The 21,597-nt window shown below is 40.0% G+C and overlaps 1 protein-coding gene across 4 annotated transcripts in view; it reads left to right on the top strand.

Moving 5' to 3' along the window:
• Window positions 1-21,597, top strand: part of CCDC141 (coiled-coil domain containing 141) — a 219,622-nt gene that overhangs the window by 72,003 nt on the left and 126,022 nt on the right. For all 4 annotated transcript variants that reach the window (XM_019021976.4, XM_055380321.2, XM_055380322.2 and 1 more), the window contains exon 5: window positions 12,525-12,778. In XM_019021976.4, coding sequence (XP_018877521.3) covers window positions 12,525-12,778 — 254 coding nt within the window. The remainder of the gene's footprint in view (window positions 1-12,524; window positions 12,779-21,597) is intronic.

Here is a 21,597-nt window from a genome sequence, read left to right as displayed (position 1 = left end):
TGGGGGCTTGTAGAAGTAGGGTCTTTTCCATACATGTTTGGGAATGGAGCTGGCAGGGGGAATGTAGTCTTAATGCTGTTTTGTTGTTGCTACTGCTGTTGGCTCCTTCAAGTTCCTAGGATCTGCGGCACTGTGGGCCAGTTTATATGGGGCACATGCTGCTTTGTTTGCACTTCTTTGGCATCCAGCTGACAGTGAAACTGATGTCTTGCTTTTCAGGGGTACAGCCTTCAAGAGTCCACTGGGTGTCCTTAGTCTGAAGAGATGGATAAAAATGCTAGTGGAAGACAGGAAACGTAGTTTATTTTTATGATGAAAAAATATTCTTCCATCTTGATGACATATTTATTGTGAGAGTTTGTGCCCTTCTGTGTGATACTTGAAGCACAGAGATGACAGAGAACTCTGGTCAGGATACTTGTTCCCAGTTCATATGCCCAGTGGTGGCTTCAAGGGTTTTTGTTTTCATAAAACAAAAAAATGAAGTTGATGCAATTTATTAACCAACTAATTCCGTGGGATATGATTAAGATTAGCTGATTTGAAATGCATATTAAAGGGTGAAATTCTGATTTTTTAGTTGAGTGCTTCATATCTATTACCTTTAAATTTAAGGAAATAAAATATGTCTATAAGTGCAGCTAGCCATTCTAGTAAGTTTCTGAGATGTTGGTCAGTTGAGTAGTACAAAACATGAGTGTTAGGATGACAAAAGCTGGAAAAACTATAATCAAACTTACCCCTAATAGTCTCTTTATTTCAATTAGCTTCACCTATGCTTTCTCCTTATTCAGCAATGCTAAGGTTCCCTAATATGTAAGAAACTTATTCTTTAACACTATGGAAGTTAGAACCAGGATTAATGGGTTGATATTTCTGCCCCCCGGAATGTTTCAGAACAAGTTGGTTCCCTCCACCACATAACAATCCTTGAAAGAGAGGGAATAATATACCTTCTCTAGTCTTCTCTCCTTGGGGTTAAAATTACCTAGTTAGTTAAAGTCTTTTCCAACAAATATGGTTTCTGGATTACTTACTGGCCTGGTTGCCCTCAATCCAAAACACATAATTAAACACTGTTTTCTGAACCCATAACCTCGTGAGAAATCCAGGGCCACGTGTCAGGGGAGTACGTGGCCGTTTTCCTCAGGAAGCCTGCAGTTTAGCAGGACATGTACACATTCGTTGGTGACTCCCTCTGTACTTCCTGTGGGTACTTCAGTACATCACCTCACACACTGTGTAGTAATAATTTATTTTCTTATTTATCTTCATCATCAGGTTGTGAGACCCTAGATCTCCAAAGCTGAGAATAGTGTCCAACCCAAAGTATATTTGTTGGGTGTTATTTGTATATAATTCCAATGTACGGCATGGCAGAGTGATGCAAAAGTGAGCAACAAACGAAGTGCTTTAGGGACATTAAGGAGAAGAAAATTTACTCTAAGCTCCAAAGAATGACAACTGCACCCTCCAGTTTTCTAAGGGTCTTCTTAAAATGAATGTAAGAACTGAGAAACTGCTTCACAGGAAGGATCATATTACTTCTTTTTCCTTCTTGGATGTTGTATATATCTTTTTTAAAATTTATTTTTATTTAGGTTTTTTTTTAAATTATATATTTTAAGTTCTGGGGTACATGTTCAGAACGTGCAGTTTTGTTACATAGGTATATATGTGCCATGGTGGTTTGCTGCACCCATCAACCCGTCACTTACATTAGGTATTTCTCCTAATGTTATCCTTCCCCTAACCTGCACCCCCAGACAGGCCCCAGTGTGTGATGTTCCCCTCCCTGTGTCCATGTGTTCTCATTGTTCAACTCCCACTTATAAGTGAGAACATGTGGTGTTTGGTTTTCTGTTCTCATGATAGTTTGCTGAGAATGATGGTTTCCAGCTTCATCCATGTCCCTGCAAAGGACATGAACTCATCCTTTTTTATGGCTGCATAGTATTCCATGGTGTGTGTATATGTGCCACATTTTCTTTATCCAGTCCATTATTGATGGACATTTGGGTTGGTTCCAAGTCTTTGCTATTGTGAATAGTACCGCAATAAACATACATGTGCATGTATCTTCGTAGTAGAATGATTTATAATCCTTTTGGGTATATACCCAGTAATGGGATTGCTGGGTCAAATGGTATTTCTAGTTCTAGATCCTTGAGGATTCACCACACTGTCATCCACAATGCTTGAACTAATTTACACTCCCACCAACAGTGTAAAAGCATCCCTATTTCTCCACATCCTCTCCAGTATCTGTTGTTTCCTGACTTTTTGATGATTGCCATTCTAGCTGGTGTGAGATGGTATCTCATTGTGGTTTTGATTTGCATTTCTCTAATGACCAGTGATGATGAGCATTTTTTCATATGTTTGTTGGCTGCATAAATGTCTTCTTTTGAGAAGTATCTGTTCGTATCCTTTGCCCACTTTTTGATGGGGTTGTTTTTTTCTTATAAATTTTTTTTTAATTGAGGTGGAGTCTCACTTTGCCACCCAGGCTGGAGTGCAGTGGTGCAATCTCAGCTCACTGCGACCTCCGCCTCCCTGGTTCAAGTGATTCTTCTGTCTCAGCCTCCCGAGTAGCTGGGACTTCAGGCCCACGCCACCAGGCCCGGCTAATTTTTTTATTTTTAGTAGAGATGGAGTTTCACCATATTGGCCAGGCTGGTCTCAAACTCCTGACCTCGTGATCTGCCCGCCTCAGCCTCCCAAAGTGCTGGAATTACAGGCGTGAGCCACTGTGCCCGGCCTTTGTCTTGTAAATTTGTTTAAATTCTTTGTAGATTCTGGATATTAGCCCTTTGTCAGATGGATAGATTGCAAACATTTTCTCCCGTTCTGTAGGTTGCCTGTTCACTGATGATAGTTTCTTTTGCTGTGCAGAAGTTCTTTAGTTTAATTAGATCCCATTTGTGTATTTTGGCTTTTGTTGCCGTTGCTTTTGGTGTTTTAGACATGAAGTCTTTTCCCATGCCTGTGTCTTGAATGGTATTGCCCAGGTTTTCTTCTAGGATTTTTATGGTCCTAGGTCTTATATTTAAGTCTTTGATTCATCTTGAGTTGATTTTCGTATAAGGTGTAAGGACGGGGTACAGTTTCTGTTTTCTGCATATGGCTAGCAAGTTTCCCAACACCATTTATTAAATAGGGAATATTTCCCCCATTGCATGTTTGTATCAGGTTTGTCAAAGATCAGATGGTTGTAGATGTGTGGTGTTATTTCTGAGGCCTGTGTTCTGTTCCATTGGTCTATATATCTGTTTTGGTACCAGTATCACGCTGTTTTGTTTACTGTAGCGTTGTAGGATAGTTTGAAGTCAGGTAGTGGGATGCCTCCAGCTTTGTTCTTCTTGCCCAGGATTGTCTTGGCTATGTGGACTCTTTTTTTGTTCCATATGAACTTTAAAGTAGTTTTTCCAATTCTGTGAAGAAAGTCAGTGGTAGCTTGATGAGGATAGCATTGAATCTATAAATTACTTTGGGCAGTATGGCCATTTTCACCACATTGATTCTTCCTACCCATGAGCATGGAATGTTCTTCCATTTGTTTGTATCCTCTTTTATTTCCTTGAGCAGTGGTTTGTAGTTCTCCCTGAAGAGGTCCTTCACATCCCTTGTAAGTTGGATTCCTAGGTATTTTATTCTCTTTGTAGCAGTTGTGAATGGGAGTTCACTCATGATTTGGCTCTCTGTCTGTTATTGGTGTATAGGAATGCTTGTGATTTTTGCACATTGATTTTGTATCCTGAGCCTTTGCTGAAGTTGCTTATCAGCTTAAGGAGATTTTGGGCTGAGACGATGGGGTTTTCTAAATATACAATCATGTCATCTGCAAACAGAGACAATTTGACTTCTTCTCTTCCTATTTGAATACCATTTATTTCTTTCTCTTGCCTGACTGCCCTGGCCAGAACTTCCAATACTATGTTGAATAGGAGTGGTGAGAGAGGACATCTTTGTCTTGTGCTGGTTTTCAAAGGAAATGCTTCCAATTTTTTCCCATTCAGTATGATATTGGCTGTGGGTTTGTCATAAATAGCTCTTATTATTTTGAGATACATTCCATCGATACCTAGTTTATTGAGGGTTTTTAGCATGAAGAGGTTTTGAATTTTGTTGAAGGCCTTTTCTGCATCTATTGAGATAATCATGTGTTTTTTGTCATTGGTTCTGTTTATGTGATGGATTATGTTTATTGATTTGCATACGTTGAACCAGCCCTGCATCCCAGGGATGAAGCTGACTTGATCATGGTGGATAAGCTTGTTGATGTGCTGCTGGATTTGGTTTGCCAGTATTTTATTGAGGATTTTTGTGTCGATGTTCATCAGGAATATTAGGTCCCATTTGTGGGCTCTAAAAGAAAAAAAATTTTCTTTTTTGTTGTGTCTCTGCCAGTCTTTGGTATCAGAATGATGCTGGCCTCATAAAATGAGTTGGGAAGGGTTCCACCTTTTTCTATTGTTTTGAATAGTTTCAGAAGGAATGGTACCAGCTCCTCTTTGTACCTCTGGTAGAATTCAGCTGTGAATCCGTCTGGTCCTGGGCTTTTTTTTTTTTTTTTTTTTTTTTTTTTGTTGGTAAGCTATTAATCACTGCCTCAATTTCAGAACTTGTTATTGGTTTATTCAGGGATTCGACTTCTTCCTGGTTTAGACTTGGGAGAGTGTATGTGTCCAGGAATTTATCCATTTCTTCTAGATTTTCTAGTTTATTTGCATAGAGGTGTCTGTAGTATTCTCTGATTTGGTTTGTATTTCCGTGGGATCAGTGGTGATATGCCCTGTATCATTTTTTATTGTGTCTATTTGATTCTTCTCTCTTTTCTTCTTAATTAGTCTGGCTAGCGGTCTGTTTTGTTGATCTTTTCAAACACCCAGCTCCTGGATTCATTGATTTATTGAAGGCTTTTTAGTGTTTCTATCTCCTTCAGTTCTGCTCTGATCTTAGTTATTTCTTGTCTTCTGCTAGATTTTGAATTTGTTTGCGGTCACTTGTCTAGTTCTTTTAATTTTGATGTTAAGGTGTCAATTTTAGATCTTTCCTGCTTTCTTTTGTGGGCTTTTAGTGCTATAAATTTCCCTCTACTCACTGCTTTAAATATGTCCCAGAGATTCTGGTACGTTGTGTTTTTATTCTCATTGGTTTCAAAGAACATCTTTATTTCTGCCTTCATTTCCTTATTTACCCAGTAGTCATTCAGGAGCATGTTGTTCAGTTTCCATGTAGTCGTGCGGTTTTGAGTGAGTATCTTAATCCTGAATTCTAATATGATTGCACTGTGGTCTGAGAGGCTGTTTGTTATGATTTCCGTTCTTTTGCGTTTGCTGAGGAGTATTTTACTTCCAATTATGTGGTCAATTTTAGAATAATTGTGATGAGGTGCTTAGAAAAATGTATATTCTGTTGAATTGGGGTGGAGAGTTCTGTAGATGTCTATTAGATCCGCTTGTTCCAGAGCTGAGTTCAAGTCCTGAGTATCCTTGTTAATTTTCTGTCTCGTTGATCTGTCTAATATTGACAGTGGGGTGTTAAAGTGTCCCACTATTATTGTATGGGAGTCTAAGTCTCTTTGTAGGTCTCTAAGAACTTGCTTTATGAATCTGGGTGCTCCTGTATTGGGTGCATGTATATTTAGGATAGTTAGTTCTTCTTGCTGCATTGATCCCTTTACCATTATGTAATGCCCTTCTTTGTCTCTTCTGATCTTTGTTGGTTTAAGTCTGTTTTATGAGATTAGGATTGCAACTCTTGCCTTTTTTTTACTTTCCATTTGCTTAGTAAATATTCCTCCATCCTTTTATTTTGAGCCTATGTGTGTCTTTGCACATAAGATGGGTTTCCTGAATACAGCACTCTAATGGGCCTTGACTCTATCCAATTTGCCAGTCTGTGTCTTTTAATTGGTCCAGTTAGCCCATTTACATTTAAGGTTAATATTGTTATGTGTGAATTCGATCCTGTCATTATGATGCTAGCTGGTTGTTTTGCCCGTTAGTTGATGCAGTTTCTTCATAGTGTCAATGTTCTTTACAATTTGTTATGTTTTTGCAGTGGCTGGTACAAGTTGTTCCTTTCCATGTTTAGTGCTTCCTTCAGGACCTCTTGTAAGGCAGGCCTGGTGGTGACAAAATCTCTCAGCATTTCCTTGTCTATAAAGGATTTTATTTCTCCTTCGCTTATGAAGCTTAGTTTGACTGGATATGAAATTCTGGGCTGAAAATTCTTTTCTTTAAGAATGTTGAATATTGGCCCCCACTCTCTTCTGGCTTTTAGGGTTTCTGCAAAGAGATCCGCTGTTAGTCTTTGTGGGTAACCCGACCTTTCTCTCTGGCTGCCCTTAACATTTTTTCCTTCATTTCAACTTTGGTGAATCTGATGATTATGTGTCTTGGGGTTGCTCTTCTCGAGGAATATCTCTGTGGTGTTCTCTGTATTTCCTGAATTTGAATGTTGGCCTGCCTTGCTAGGTTGGGGAAGTTCTTCTGGATAATATCCTGAAGAGTGTTTTCCAACTTCGTTCCATTCTCCTCGTCACTTTCAGGTATACCAATCAAATGTAGATTTGGTCTTTTCACATAGTCCCATATTTCTTGGAGGCTTTGCTTGTTCCTTTTTCTTCTTTTTTCTCTAATCTTGTCTTCTCACTTTATTTCATTAAGTTGATCTTCAATCACTGATATCCTTTCTTCTGCTTGATCGATTCAGCTATTGAAACTTGTGTATGCTTCACGAAGTTCTCCTGCTGTGTTTTTCAGCTCCATGAGGTCATTTATATTCTTCTCTGCACTGGTTATTCTAGTTAGCAATTCGTCTAACCTTTTTTTCAAGGTTCTTAGCTTCCTTGCATTGGGTTAGAACATGCTACTTTAGCTCAGCGCAGTTTGTTATTACCTACCTTCTGAAGCCTACTTCTTTCATTCGTCAAACTCATTCTCCGTCCAGTTTTGTTCCCTTGCTGGTGAGGAGTTTTGATCCTTTGGAGGAGAAGCAGCATTCGGGTTTTTGGAATTTTCAGCCTTTTTGCACTGGTTTTTCCCCATCTTTATGGATTTATCTACCTTTGGCCTTTGATGTTGGTGACCTTCAAATGAGGTCTTTGAGTGGATGTGCTATTCCTTTCTGTTTGTTAGTTTTCCTTCTGACAGTCAGGCCCCTCTGCTGCAGGTCTGCTGGAGTTTGCTGGAGGTCCACTCCTGACCCTGTGTGCCTGGGTATCACCAGTGGAGGCTGCAGAACAGCAAAGATTGCCACCTGATCTTTCCTCTGGAAGCTTCGTCCCAGAGGGGCACCTGCTAGACGCCAGTCAGAGCTCTCCTGTATGAGGTGTCTGTCAGCCCCTACTGGGAGGTGTCTCCCAGTCAGGATACACAGAGGTCAGGGACCCACTTGAGGAGACAGTCTGACCCTTATCAGAGCTCGAATGCTGTGCTGGGAGGTCTGCTACTCCCTTCAGATCTGTCAGGCAGGGACGTTCAAGTCTGCTGAAGCTTCGCCCATAGGCGCCCCTTTCCCCAGGTGCTCTATCCCAGGGAGATGGGAGTTTTATCTCTAAGTCCCTGACTGGGGGGCTGCCTTTTTTTTTCAGAAATTCCCTGCCCAGAGAAGAGAAATATGGCAGTCTGGCCACAGCAGCGTTGCTGAGCTGCAGTGGGCTCCCACCAGTTCAAACTTCCCAGTGGCTTTGTTTACACTGTGATTGTAAAACTGCCTACTCAAGCCTCAGCAATGGCGGACGCCCCTACCCCCACCAAGATGGAACGTCCCGGGTCTATCTCAGACTGCCGCTGTGTTGACAGTGAGAATTTCAAGCCAGTGGATCTTAGTTTGCTGGGCTCTCTGGGGGTGGGACCTGCTAAGTCAGACCACTTGGCTCTCTGGCTTTAGCACCCCTTTCCAGGGGAGTGAAGAGTTTTGTCTCGCTGGTGTTCCAGGTGCCCTGGGGTGTGGAAAAAAAGAACCCCTGCAGCTAGTTCGGTGTCTGCCCAAATGGCTGCCCAGTTTTGTGCTTGAAACCCAGGGCCCTGGTGGGGTGGGCACTGGAGGGAATCTCCTGGTTTGTGGGTTGCGAAGACCATGGGACAAGCACAGTATCTGTGCTGGAGTTCCTCAGGCTGTCCCTCACGGCTTCCCTTGGGTAGGGGAGAAAATTCCCCTACCACTTGTGCTTCCTGGGTGAGGTGACGCCCCATCCTGCTTTGGCTCGCCTTCCGTGCGCTGTACCCACTGTCCAACGAGTACCAATGAGATGAACCAGGTACCTCAGTTGGAAATGCAGAAATCACCTTCCGTGTCAATCTCTCTAGGAGCTGCAGACCCGAGCTGTTCCTATTCGGCTATCTTGCCAGCAATCGTGGATGTTTTTTGTATCTTAAACCTAGCTAGGGTATACATTCCTGGGGGCCCATTACACTATTATCTCTACTTTTGTCTCTATTTGAAAATACCCATTAATTATGTTCAAGAGAAACCATCCCACTGGGGAACATTTAGAATATTTTTTAAAGTATTAGGAAGAAATATCTTACATGATCTCAGGACCAAGATGGTGACCTTGATGCATTTTAGAAAGTACTCATTTGGAAAGTTTGTTTAACAAGCTATAAACCTATCCACATTGTGTATACCTGTTATACCATCTTAAATTGGTTATTTATACTTAATAATTGTGGCAAACTATAGAGGTATTAATATAAAATATGATGTATTTTATGAACTTTAATGATAATTTTTTAGATAGATTGAAAATTAATCAAAACAATTAATGAAAATTTATCGACTATCTTCTAAGTTCACATCACAAGGTATTGTGTCAGTAAGTTGGATTTTGTATGTGCTGATATACAGTCTTTAAAATAAATTGACTGTAAAGATGTTCTTGAAGGTCACAGGATATCTAGACAGTTTACTCTTGGGGAAAAACACATCACTTTGTAAGATCAACTGATGGAATAAATAGCTAGGAAAATGTAAACTGTGAAAAAGCAAAATGTAAGAAACTGAAAGACCAAGGGAACTGGCAGAGGAAACTGAGGGAAGAATCCATCCACCTCAATAGCCATCGTGGTAGCAGGTAACAGACTGGCTCAGCCTGGATACATTTTACAAGTTAATGCTGGCTCAGGAGGCTGTGTGCCTGGCAATACTGTGGTAGTTGTTATGTTATTTTGGCAGAAGGTGAAACAGAAAACCAGAAAAAAAATTTGAATTTTAATTTTGGCTAATTGTTCATATTCTCATGGGAACCAGAACAGGTTGACCATTAGTCTGCAATACCCTGAGGGCCTATAGTTGTGCCTCCCTCTCATTTGCAAAGTCTAATGTGTAAGAGTTAGTTACAGGAAGGAAACCCTGTGGAGATCCTGTTGCCTTCCCAAACTTCTTGTGTGTGGGCCGTATGTGTGTGTGTGTGTTTGCGTGTAGCTGTTCACAATATCATAACAAGCTCTTCAATGCAAAGGAAAAATACTATTTCCCTCTATATATAAAAGGAGACTCCATCATACTTCTTACTTCATTAAGGCTATACAAATTAAACTATTCAGTCTGATAGGCAAGGCCTGCTATAAGCTGCCTTTACCTTATTTCTCCAGGTGTGTCTTGGACCTCCCCATAAAAACTTGTTCTGAACAGACAGATCTTTTCCTGAACCCTACCCCCAGCCCCATCTTGTTCATGTTTGCTTCCATTTCTTTTTTCCAAAGAAATTGACTTGAATTATAATGTTCTCCCTGACTTTTCTTACGCTATTTACATTCTCCCATTCTTCTGACCTGATTGAATTCTGTGGTTGTTTTTGTCATTTGTTTCTTTACGTTGTTGACTCACAATCAAATTGCCCAGGGAACATAATCACACTCTCCTCATTCTGAGCAGATACTACTAGCTAATATTTTACAGGACCGATCTAGGTCATGTGGAATAAACTACTTCAAATTATTTCCTTTTCATCTCAAAATGCCTTTTTACAATATATTATCTCATTCTCTCCTCCAGCTTTCCAAAAAAAAAAAAGTGTCAATTGAAAGAGAAAACTGGCCCAACTACCTCAGCCTACATCATTGCTGTGTAATAAACTGCCAAAAGTTATAATGCTGAAGTTGAGTGCGTCCCTATAGTGGAAAGAACACTGAGCTATACTAATCACAAGTCTTGAGTTTCAGCATCAGTTCAGTCCATTTTTATTAGTATCTGGCTTGGTAAGATGCCTAGTCTCTGAGTGTTCTCCACAGTTCCCTCGTCCTGAAAAAAAAAAAAACAGTATATTTGACGCTGTTATTCTTTCGAGATACTGTCCTAGCATTTTCTTTTCTTCTAATAACAAATGTCTCAAAGATTGTCCTGTGTGTTGCCTTCCCACTTCTCAGCTCACTTTCTTCTCACTTCTCATTGCCTTCTCACTCCTCAGCCTGGTAACTTGGCTTCTGTTTCCATCACAAAACCCAAAATCTTCTTCTCAACTTCTCTTTTTTACATCTCTGGGGAACTTCTGATCTCTAACATTTGTAGCTCCCCCAATTTCCAACCCCTCTTTCAAAACATTTCTTCTCACTCAAGCATTCTACAAAAATGATTGCAAATTTCCTGTGCCAGTCACTGTGCTAAGTGCTGGGTGCAGTCATGGTCTCTATCGTCATGTTGCAGTGGAGCCTAGTGGCAAAGACAGACATTAAGTGTGAGAGTATTTGATCCCATCTGATTTGTACTTTGAGAAAGTGACAGTTGACATGAAATATGAGTACAGTAAAGATAACAAAGGAGGGTGTTGAGGAGACTGGTGTCCCTGTGAGTGGACATAGTGAAAAGTTCAGGGTCAGGAGAGAGTATAGCATGTGTGAGGAATTTAAAGAAGATAAGAATGAAAAGTGGAGAGACTGAGACAATTTGAAAAGGAAGGAAGAGACTAGACCATGTCAGACATAGTAATCTACATTAAGGGGTCTGTCTTTAATTTTAAGGCATTGGGGTGCCATTGTTGTAAGTGTGAGTGTGTGTGTGCATGCGTGTGTGTGTGAGAGAGACAGAGGAAAGAAAGAAAGAAGGAAAGAAGGAAAGGAAAGAAAGAAGGAAAGAAGGAAAAGAAAAGAAAGAAAGAAAGAAGGGGAGGGAAAGAGATGCTATGTTTAGAAAAGATCGCTGTGGCTAAAGTCTGGAGCATTGATAGATGGATTGGAGAGAGGATACAATTAAGAGAAGACTGCACATCCAGGCAACAAATGATGCTTTCCATGGTGAGGACAGAGAGAAGTAGACAGATGCCAGAGATAGCATGTAAAATCAACAGGTCTTGATGATGGCGGGATGAAGGAGAGGGATGTCATGGACAGCTCCTTCTTTCCACCTGATGGAGAGTGGACAGTTCCCCAACTGCTCCTTCAATTGATCCCCAAGTGCAGATGCTCCTCAATGTGCTATTCTCAACTCTTTCTCCTTCTACACTTTCTCCCTTGGTAGTTCTTCAATTTTTAGGCTTAACATCCCAGTTCTACAAGATGTTACCTAAACTTACAATGCTGTTTACTCCAGAGATCACATACTGGTAGTCCATTTGGCAGATATCTATGCTTCATTATCCTGTGATTTTTTTTAATTAAAAATATGAATTATGAAAGATTTAGAAGTCAGAACTTTCATATAAAATTTGCATTTGAAACTCTTTTTTTTTTTTTTTTTTGAGACGGAGTCTCGCTCTGTCGCCCAGGCTGGAGTGCAGTGGCGCGATCTCGGCTCACTGCAAGCTCTGCCTCCTGGGTTCACGCCATTCTCCTGCCTCAGCCTCCCGCGTAGCTGGGACTACAGGCGCCCGCCACCACGCCCGGCTAATTTTTTGTATTTTTTAGTAGAGACGGGGTTTCACTGTGCTAGCCAGGATGGTCTCGATCTCCTGACCTCGTGATCCGCCCGCCTCGGCCTCCCAAAGTGCTGGGACTACAGGCGTGAGCCACCGCGCCCAGCCTGAAACTCTTTTAATAATTGGAAGCTCCATCAACACTGAACCCATATTCCTCATGTCAACAGTTCGCCAGAACTGAGTGACAGCTGACCCTTTTAGCAAGCATTTTCCACTTTGTCATAGTCCCTGATATCTGGGCACCTGGCCACCACATTTATTGAGTTTTTGTTTGGTCATACCAGGCACTAGCCTTTAAATCTCAGCTTCAGTCCAATCACCTCAGAATGTAGAACACTCACCCAGCATCATACCGCTGAAAACTGCAGCAATGTCAAAATCCCACGCTCATTCTACTCCCTGTCCTGAATCACACAATTGCTGAACAAAGCATCCCATCAGTTGGCAGTTAGCACTATCACAATTGTTCAGCTAAGGTGTTGGACCAGTTTTTTCTTTGAAGTACTGTAGGCAGTTTCTGTTTACATATTTTAATTCCTTGCAGCACAACTTGTTTTTTATTAACATAAAAATTACATATATTTTAAATTATGAAGAGTCTGAATATTGCTGTATAAAAGCTTGCTAATATTATTCTTTTTTCTTTCTAATTTTCTTCTAGAACTCTTGGAACGGTCTTTAGCCCTTTTAAACAAAAGTCAACAACTCACTGACTTCATAGAAAAATTCAAGTGTGAAGGACCTAATGTGAATCCTGAGTTGACTCAGGGAGCTCATAGCAGCTGTCTGAAGGTTGACAGCCTTCTTGAACTTCTACAAGACAGGAGAAGACAACTAGACAAGTACTTGAAGCAGCAGTGGCAAGAATTGAGTCAAGTTCTGCAGATATGTCAGTGGGACCAACAAGAAAACCAGGTAACCCAAAGGGGCATTGGATGATGTTCCAGCCCCAGCTGATTAGTTGTTATGTGGATTAACCATTCCCCAGGGCAGTTTGTCAGTCTTCATGGTCAAATCTTTTGGTCTTTGGTCCAAAAGGCTTTCATCCAAACTGCCATGTTGTTTTTCCCTGTAAGTAACATAAAAACAAATATATGCATTTTTTTCATTATACTGTTGATTGTATAAATGAGAGAACACCTGTGGGTAGTTTTGAGAATGAATGTATTCTATTGTTGGATTCTTCCTTCCTTCCAGGTCACTACTTTTAGACATGTTTCTTTGACATTTTGAAATGTTAATTGCAATTTTCTTAAAAGTTGAAGAGGCATGATGCTGCTGAATTGTGCTAGATTGCTGCTTACATCAGTAAAAAAGTCTGTCAGCCCAAAATAGAGATAATGTCCTTAGAAGAGTAGTCTGATGTCAATCAAGAAATATGACCTTGGCCCATAGCTGCAGGATCTGTGGTCAGAGGGCTTTGGGGGTTGATGAGTTTGCAGGCTCATTAGAGCTCATTACCCAGGCTGCGGGCACATTTCTGATGGGTCGTCAATGTGCTTGACATGCATTCCTTCTGCTACAATTATTTGATGTGAAGAGTGGGCAGAACTCTCTTTGCAAACCCCCAACTCAAATAAGTAAGATGTTTATCACAACACTTCTGATTGTCTTAATTCCATGTTTAAATCTGTACAGATTAAGTGGAAGGAATTTTTAGGGAGAAATTATGTGGAGGGAGGTCTCCTGGCCTAGATACACAGGAAAGAGGTTTTTTCATATATTTAATATTATTACTCCATCCAAATCGAAGAGACATTCATATAGCTGGAAGCACATATGAGTCCAGGAGAAACTGGTTCTTATTTCAAGCTGGAAAAATGAGAGCTTAAATGATGATCAACCTTTCAGTTAATACTTATTGAGCACTTACTATGTACCAGTTCCTATCATAAGTGCTGGGGATATACTAGACCACAAGACAGTGCCTTTTTCCTCTAGGAAATTTTCTTCTAATTCAGTGTTTCTCAACCTTGGCACTATTGACATTTCGTGCTAAGTAATTCCTGGTTGTGGGAGGCTGTCCTGTCTGGCACACTCTAGGATACTGAGCAGCATTGCTGGCCTCTATCAATGAGATACCAGTATAACATCCCCAGTTGTGAAAAACCAAAACTGTCTCTAGACATTGCCAAATGTCCCCTGGGGGACAAAATTAATACCAGTTAAGAACCATTGTTCTAATGTGATGAGAAGGACTTATAATAAACAAATGATGAGTACGATGATAAACCTGATGATGAAATCGAATAAGGTAATGAATTTTGACATGTGTTGGTCAACTTTTCATCAAAGAAGGAATCAAAGAAGCCTCTCCGAGGAAGTGGCATAGAGCAGAGACCCAAATGCAGATGCCAGTCAGTTATTCTCCTGCTTGCATTTTGTTGCCATTCCCTTCTAAGTCACCATACACTTTCTAAGCTGCCTTGCTTTTATCATTTTACCCTGGCTGCTGCCCACTTCTCCTGTCCTGCTTCTGTTGTGCTTTACCTGCTGACTCTGCTCTAGCCATTATACACTCTCACATGCACTTTCACATGCTCATTCCCCAAAGCATTATCGTCCAATGCAAAGGTCTTTTCCTGAAGACTCTGGCATAACAAGAAGGAAATTAATCCTCAGGACACGAAACAACTTAAAATTGTAAGACAACTGTTTCCAAAGTTCTTTGTCCTTCTGAGCATGAGTGGGTGTATTTTAGCTCACTTGCTCCTCGCTGTCTGTCTCTCTCTGCCCTAATCCTGACCAGCCACCATGTTCCCAGAGCTGCTATCCCCTTAAAGGAACCTTCCTTTTATCTCTTCATTCTTTTTTTTTCTGTAGTGTTTTATTTTTTATTTTTATTTTTTTAATTTTTATACTTTAAGTTCTAGGGTACATGTTCACAACGTGCAGGTTTGTTACATATGTACACATGTGCCATGTTGGTGTGCTGCACCCATTAACTCGTCATTTACATTAGGTATATCTCCTAATGCTATCCCTCCCCGCTTCCCCCACCCCACAACAGGCCCTGGTGTGCGATCTTCCCCTTCCTGTGTCCAAGTGTTCTCATTGTTCAATTCCCACCTATGAGTGAGAACATGGGGTGTTTGGTTTTTTGTCCTTGCGACATTTTTACAACCCCAAGCCCCTTCCTCTAGTGCTTCCAAAAATACATTAAAAACTCCTCTTGCTTTATCATACAGAGAAGTGTTTATCTTTTAAACCTCAACATCTCTTATCCAGATTAACACAAAGACTTTCTCTCTCCAAAAAAAAAAAAAAAAGCTCATCAAAGAGGCTTCCCAAACAGAACAATTTTCCCAAGAGTAAGAAAATAGCTACAGTAAGTTTTATTTATTTATTTTTAAAACAGTAATTTTGCCTTTCTGCCCCATGAATATAGCAGTAATCATCCACTTGAAACCTCTGTAGTAAAAAAAAAAAAAGGGGGGGGAAAAATCACCTGAAAATTTAGAAGATTCAAAGTGAACATTCTAACCCAGCCACATGCTTGAAGGAAATCTAAATACCTTGCTAAACCTGGAAAGCAGAAATACATTTGCTAATAAGTAAAGTAAGGTAGAGCAGAAGGTTTCTGACTTGGTAATTTCTCTAACTTACGGGGTCTCATTTTTTTTTAGAGGTGAGTGCTTTTGGGAGGGCTGCTTTTTAAAAAGTAAAGTTTATTTTTTTAGAGCACTTTTAAATTCAGAGCAAAATTGAGAGAAAGGTACAGAGATTTCCTATATGTTCCCTGCCCCCACACCTGCAGTTTCCCTCTTTATCAGCATCCCCCCTCAGAATAGCTTGTTTACAATCAATGGACCTACAGTGACACATCATTATAACCCAAAGTCCACAGTTTACATGAAGGTTCACTCTTGATGATGTACATTCCAAATGTCCAATTCCATGTACCTATGGGTTTGAACAAATGTATAATGACAGGCATCCACCATTATAGCATCATAGAAACCATTTTCACTGCCCTAATAATCCTCCGTGCTCTGCTTGTTCATTGCTCCCTTCCCTCTAACCCCTGGTAAACACTAATCTTCACCGTTCCCATAGTTTTGCCTTGTCCAAAATGTCATAGTTAGGATCATACAGGACTTTTCAGATTGGCGTTTTTCATTTAGTAATATGCATTCAAGTTTCCTCCATGTCCTTTCATGGCTTGATAGCTCATTTATGCTTAAAGCTAAATAATATTCTAGACAACCCTGGGCAAAGTAGGGAGACCCTGTCTCTACAAAAAATGTTTTAAAGTAGCCAGGTGTGATGGTGTGTACCTGTGATCCCAGCTACTCAGGAGGCTGAGGTCAGAGGATCCCTTGAGTCTGGTAGGTTGAGACTGCAGTGAGCCATAATTATGCCACTACACTCCAGTCTGGGTGACACAGAGCAAGACTCTGTCTCAAAAAACATAAACAAATAAATAAATAAATATCCCATTGTCTGCATATACCACAGTTTGTTCATCCATTAATCTACTGACATCTTAGTTGCTTCCAAATTTTGGCAATTATGAATAAAGCTCTTATGGGCATCCATGTGCAGCTTTTTATGTGAACATAAGTTTTCAATTTATATAGATAAATACCGAGGAATACGATTGCTGGATCATATGGTGAGAGTGTGTTTAGTTTTGTAAGAAACTGCTAAACTATTTTTCAAAGCAGCTGTACCATTTTGGATTCCCACCAGCAATGAATGAGCGTTCCTGTTGCTCTACATCCTTGTCAGCATTTGGCGTTGTCAGTGTTCTAGATTTTGGCCACTTTAATAGGTGTGTTGTGGTGTCTTGTTGCTGTTTCAATGGGCCTTACCTTTAAATTGGGAATAATACTTAACTCACAGAGTTGCTATAAGGATTAAATGAAATAAGTGCAAAACATGTAGCACAATGCATAGCATTTTAAGATGTACTTAATACATATTAGTTTCTTTGCCTTCCCTCTCTGTATTAAACCTTACAACTTATGAAAGCTTTCTCGGCCAGGCCCGGTGGCTCACGCCTGTAATCCCAGCACTTTTGGGAGGCCGAGGCAGGTGGATCGCCTGAGATCAGGAGTTCGAGATCAGCCTCAACATGGAGAAACCCCGTCTCTACTAAAAATACAAAATTAGCCAGGCATGGTGGTGCATGCCTGTAATGCCAGCTACTCGGAAGGCTGAGGCAGGAGAATTGCTTGAACCTGGGAGGTGGAGTTTGTGGTGAGCCGAGATCGTGCCATTGCACTCCAGTCTGGGCAACAAGAACAAAACTCCATCTGAAAAAAAAAAAAAAAAGCTTTCTCATTCAGCCCAGATTCTTTCCCCCAGGTGTAGCATTACTGTTGTTATACATGTCAAGGTCTCTTAATACTATTTAGTTATTGGAGGCTGTTACAGGTATAGTTAGGCTTTAAGAATGCACATTCATGGTCAAGGGAATGAGGCTGTCATTTAGATTCCATTCCTAACAGCACTTGAACAAAAATTAATTATAATAAGAACAATAAACATTATAGTAAATATAATCAGTCAATAAACAAGATAGTCATTTCCTTAAATATAAAATTTAGGCTCTTAGGCTGGGCGTGGTGGTGAATGCTTATAATACCAGCACTATGGGAGGTGAGGCGGGCAAACTGCTTGAGCCCAGGAGTTCGAGACCAGCCTGGGTAACATGGCAAAACCCTGTATCTACAAAAAACACACATGCACAAATTAGCCAGGCATGGTGCCATGCTCCTGTAGTCCCAGATACTTGGGAGGCTGAGATGGATGGGTGGCTTGAGCCCAGGAGGCCAAAGCTGCAGTGAGCCAAGATTGCACCATTGCATTTCAGTCTGGGTGACAGAATGAGACCCTCTGTCTCAAAAAATAAAATAAAAATAAAATTTAGACTCTGAATCTTAAAACACCTATGTTACATTTTCTCTTGTTAACAGTAGCGACAGTGGTTGGAGTAGTTAGTTAATAAAGCTGAGTATTGTCTCTTTATGCTTGTAAGAGTACGGATCCTGGGGCCAGACTGTTGGCTGGGTTCAAATCCTGGCTTCACCACTTACTGGCTGAGTAACAGCAGTTATTTAACTTCCCTGAGGCTCAGTTTTCTGTAAAAATATGAATAATAATACCAACTACTATCTTAGTGTTAGCAGTTGTTACCATCATGTCTGAAAAAGATAGCAAAGGCCCAACATATTACATACTGTCCCACTCCTCGCCTCCGCAATGTCATGCTCAGATGACGATTGGTCTCAGATTGAAGACCAGTTTTATTATTTGAGTTCACAGGATGTGATAAAATAAAAGTCAGTTTAATAATGTTAACAGCTACCCTTGTTCAATGGGCACTGAATTGATAGTTTAAAACAAAAAGTAGTACCTTTTTTTTCTGCTTGTGATTGAAAAATACTTTGTTAAAATGTAGACATCACCCTCCATGCAGATTGCTACTAGAAATTTGGCATACTGCCACCTTCTAGACTTTTATCCAAGTGTGAGCATAGTCATAGACACACACACATTTATTTAAAAAAACTGAACAAATGAAAATTAATTGAATTAGCCTATATATACTATATTATAACCTGTTTTTTTGTTACATTGAAAAAAATCATAAACATATTCTGTGTTTAAATAGATCAATTAATTTTAATAAGTGTGTAGTATTCTGCTATTTGAATATAACACAATTTAAACAGTATTTTATTAATGAGGAAATAGAGTTGCTTTGATTTCTTAATATTATAAACAATAATTAACACTTACTCTGTTGATAATTATATGAACAAGGAATCATTTTAAAGTCCAGGTATGTATAAGCACAAATTATCTCACCTGAGTTTTTCAGTTTTTCTGAACTTCTGTTTATTATTATTATTATTATTATTATTATTATTATTATTATTTTCTTTTTGAGACAGAGTCTCGCTCTGTCACCCAGGCTGGAGTGCAGTGGCACAATCTCGGCTCACTGCAACCTCCACCTTCGGGGTTCAAGCAATTCTCGTGCCTCAGCCTCCCAAGTGGCTGAGACTACAGATGCACGCCACCATGCCAGCTATACTTTTTGTATTTTAGTAGAGATGGGATTTCACCATGTTGCCCAGGATGGTCTTGAACTCCTGGGCTCAAGTGATCTGCTGGTCTTGGCCTCCCAAAGTGCTGGGATTACAGGCATGAGCCACCGTGCCTGGCCTGAATTTTCTATTTTAAAGCGTTGTTGATGGTACAATGGTGAAGAATTGCAGCAGGGACACTAAGCTGAGTGTCACTCAGTTAGTAATTTGGGTTTTATAGTTATCATGTTCTCAGATGGTCTACCTGATAATTCTAGAACATATGAAACCACATTTCATTGAAGGGCAAAGTTTTTTGGTTTTTTTTTGTCAGTTCTGTCTTATTTTAAGGGAACACAGGAGCTATCAATCTTTACATTAATGAAATATTAGCTTTGTCAATCATTTTAACCACTTAAGAAAAAGGGAAATTAAGTAGAAAATTAGAACAAAGATTACTGATGAATAATAATGTGGATGTCTGAATATGTGATGTGTCTTCTCTCATAAGGGCCATTTAAAAGATACATTTAGTGCTTCGCTGTTTCTAAGTGCTGTGGCCTAATGCTTTTGAACTAAAATAGTTCAGCTAATTCTCCTTTGGAAAAGAAATTAGGTGACCGGCATGATGGGGACTTAGGATTCACATCAATTGCAGGAAAACAGTAAATGAAAACCACATACTTTCCTATCTTAAGTGGGATGTGATAGCCTCATAAAGATAATTATAGCATGTTCTTTCATCATTGTTTTTCAGATACAAAAATGCACTCTTGTTTTACATTTAATGATAAGCAGCTGACCTTTCTTTTCAGCTCCAGCAGCATCTTATTTTGCAGATAATCTGCCTCATTAATGAAAATCAGAAGCAGCTTGAAGTATTTCGTGCATAATTAATTATCTTGGCAAGAAGATTTATGAATGTAATTTTTCTCAATTGCTCCAATCAGGCATAAGTGAGAAAAACAAATATATTAAAACTAAGCTATTCATGGTCTCTGTGTACATGACAGTGTCAAGGACGTCTAGGAGAATTAAGACATGAGGGCAGACAATCTCTTTTTACCACCCAGATCACATATAAGATATACACCTTTAGGGGCAGGAAGGATAATAGAATTCATATCAGAAGGTTTTGTGGTTTTATAATTTGAGTGAAATGTGTATCATAATCATGCAGTATATTCCTTGTCAATGGGCAATGTAAATGATATTAGAGATGACATATATGAGCATAGCCTCTGGGCACCAATCTTGTGTCTGGTGGGCATCTGTAAAACTGTGCACCCATACAGGCACATGTGAGTGTATTCTCTTATACATGATGCCACCTTCTAACTAGGATTTAGAACTTGAATGACTGAACAGCTTAAATGCATAATTTTAAAAGTCCTTCTCTGGAAGTTCCTTGACTTACCTGAGCTTCTTATCTATTGCTTTGGAAATTTTGAAATGGGGATACTAAACCTACCACCAAGAGATTTTGTGAGAATTAAATGAGAAGGTGTGAGTGAAAATACTTTGAAACATTTATATCAGCAAAATGTCAGTCCTGGTCCCATGGTTGTAATGATGCACGATCAGCCTCTTCTGCTGCATTCTTGAGTGTATCTTTCATATTCCAAGGGGTGGTATTCCTGGATAAACAGTGTTATTCCCAAAAGTGGAATTTGGGGGTTGATAGAATATGAGCAATTTTTTTTTTTTTTTTTGAGAGAGAGTCTCGCTCTGTTGCCCAGGCTGGAGTGCAGTGGTGCAATCTCGGCTCACTGCAAACTCCGCCTCCCGGGTTCATGCCATTCTCCTGCCTCAGCCTCCCGAGTAGCTGGGACTACAGGCGCCTGCCACCACACCTGGCTAATTGTTTTGTATTTTAAGTACAGATGCAGTTTCACCGTGTTAGCCAGGATGGTCTCGATCTTCTGACATTGTGATCCGCCTGCCTTGGCCTCCCAAAGTGCTGGGATTATAGGCATGAGCCACCACGCCCAGCCGAATGTGAACATGTTTTAAGGCCCATGAGCCATCTTGTCAAATTACCCCCACAAAAGTTGTTCAAATTTGACTCCAACTACTTGGAGTTGAGTACTGGTTCCCACCACATTGGTCAATGTTGAGCATTACCTTTTATTTTCATGTTTGCAAATCTGGTCTTCTTGTTTAAGTTAAGAAGTATTTCCTAAATCTGTAGTGATTGCATTAAAAATGCATCTATTTATAATGCATTTGTGTCTCAATAAATGTGAGCTGCTGCCTCAAAAAAAAAAGAGAAAAAAATTCCTTCTCTGAAGGCAGCTTTCATACATTGGCTGGCATAAGGCCAAATAAGGGTTGCATTATTTTGGTGACACTGGTATCAAACCGTTGGGTCAGTAACAGGTATAAATGACTGTCTAACTGTCCATAGATGAAAATTTATCGCAGAATTTCATTTTGGTATATAGGCTGTCTCTAGAATTCTCTCTAGGGCACACCAACAGTAAATGCAAAGGATCTGATAGTATTTGTAGAAGGAGCATGTAATTCTAACTGGAATGTATGCGAATGACTATTGCTTCCAGTGGCACTGCAGTTCAAAGGTTGAAACAGGACTCTGGTGCAGATGACATGGATACCAGTCCTAGCTTTTACATTTACTAGGGATGTGGTTTGGGGCCAGTTACTTGGCCTCTGTGCCTCAGTGTCCTTTTCTGTAAA

The sequence above is a fragment of the Gorilla gorilla genome, chromosome 11, assembly GCF_029281585.2.
Source record: "Gorilla gorilla gorilla isolate KB3781 chromosome 11, NHGRI_mGorGor1-v2.1_pri, whole genome shotgun sequence".
In the NCBI taxonomy this organism is placed as follows: domain Eukaryota; kingdom Metazoa; phylum Chordata; class Mammalia; order Primates; family Hominidae; genus Gorilla; species Gorilla gorilla.
This window is presented reverse-complemented; position numbering and strand designations above follow the sequence as displayed.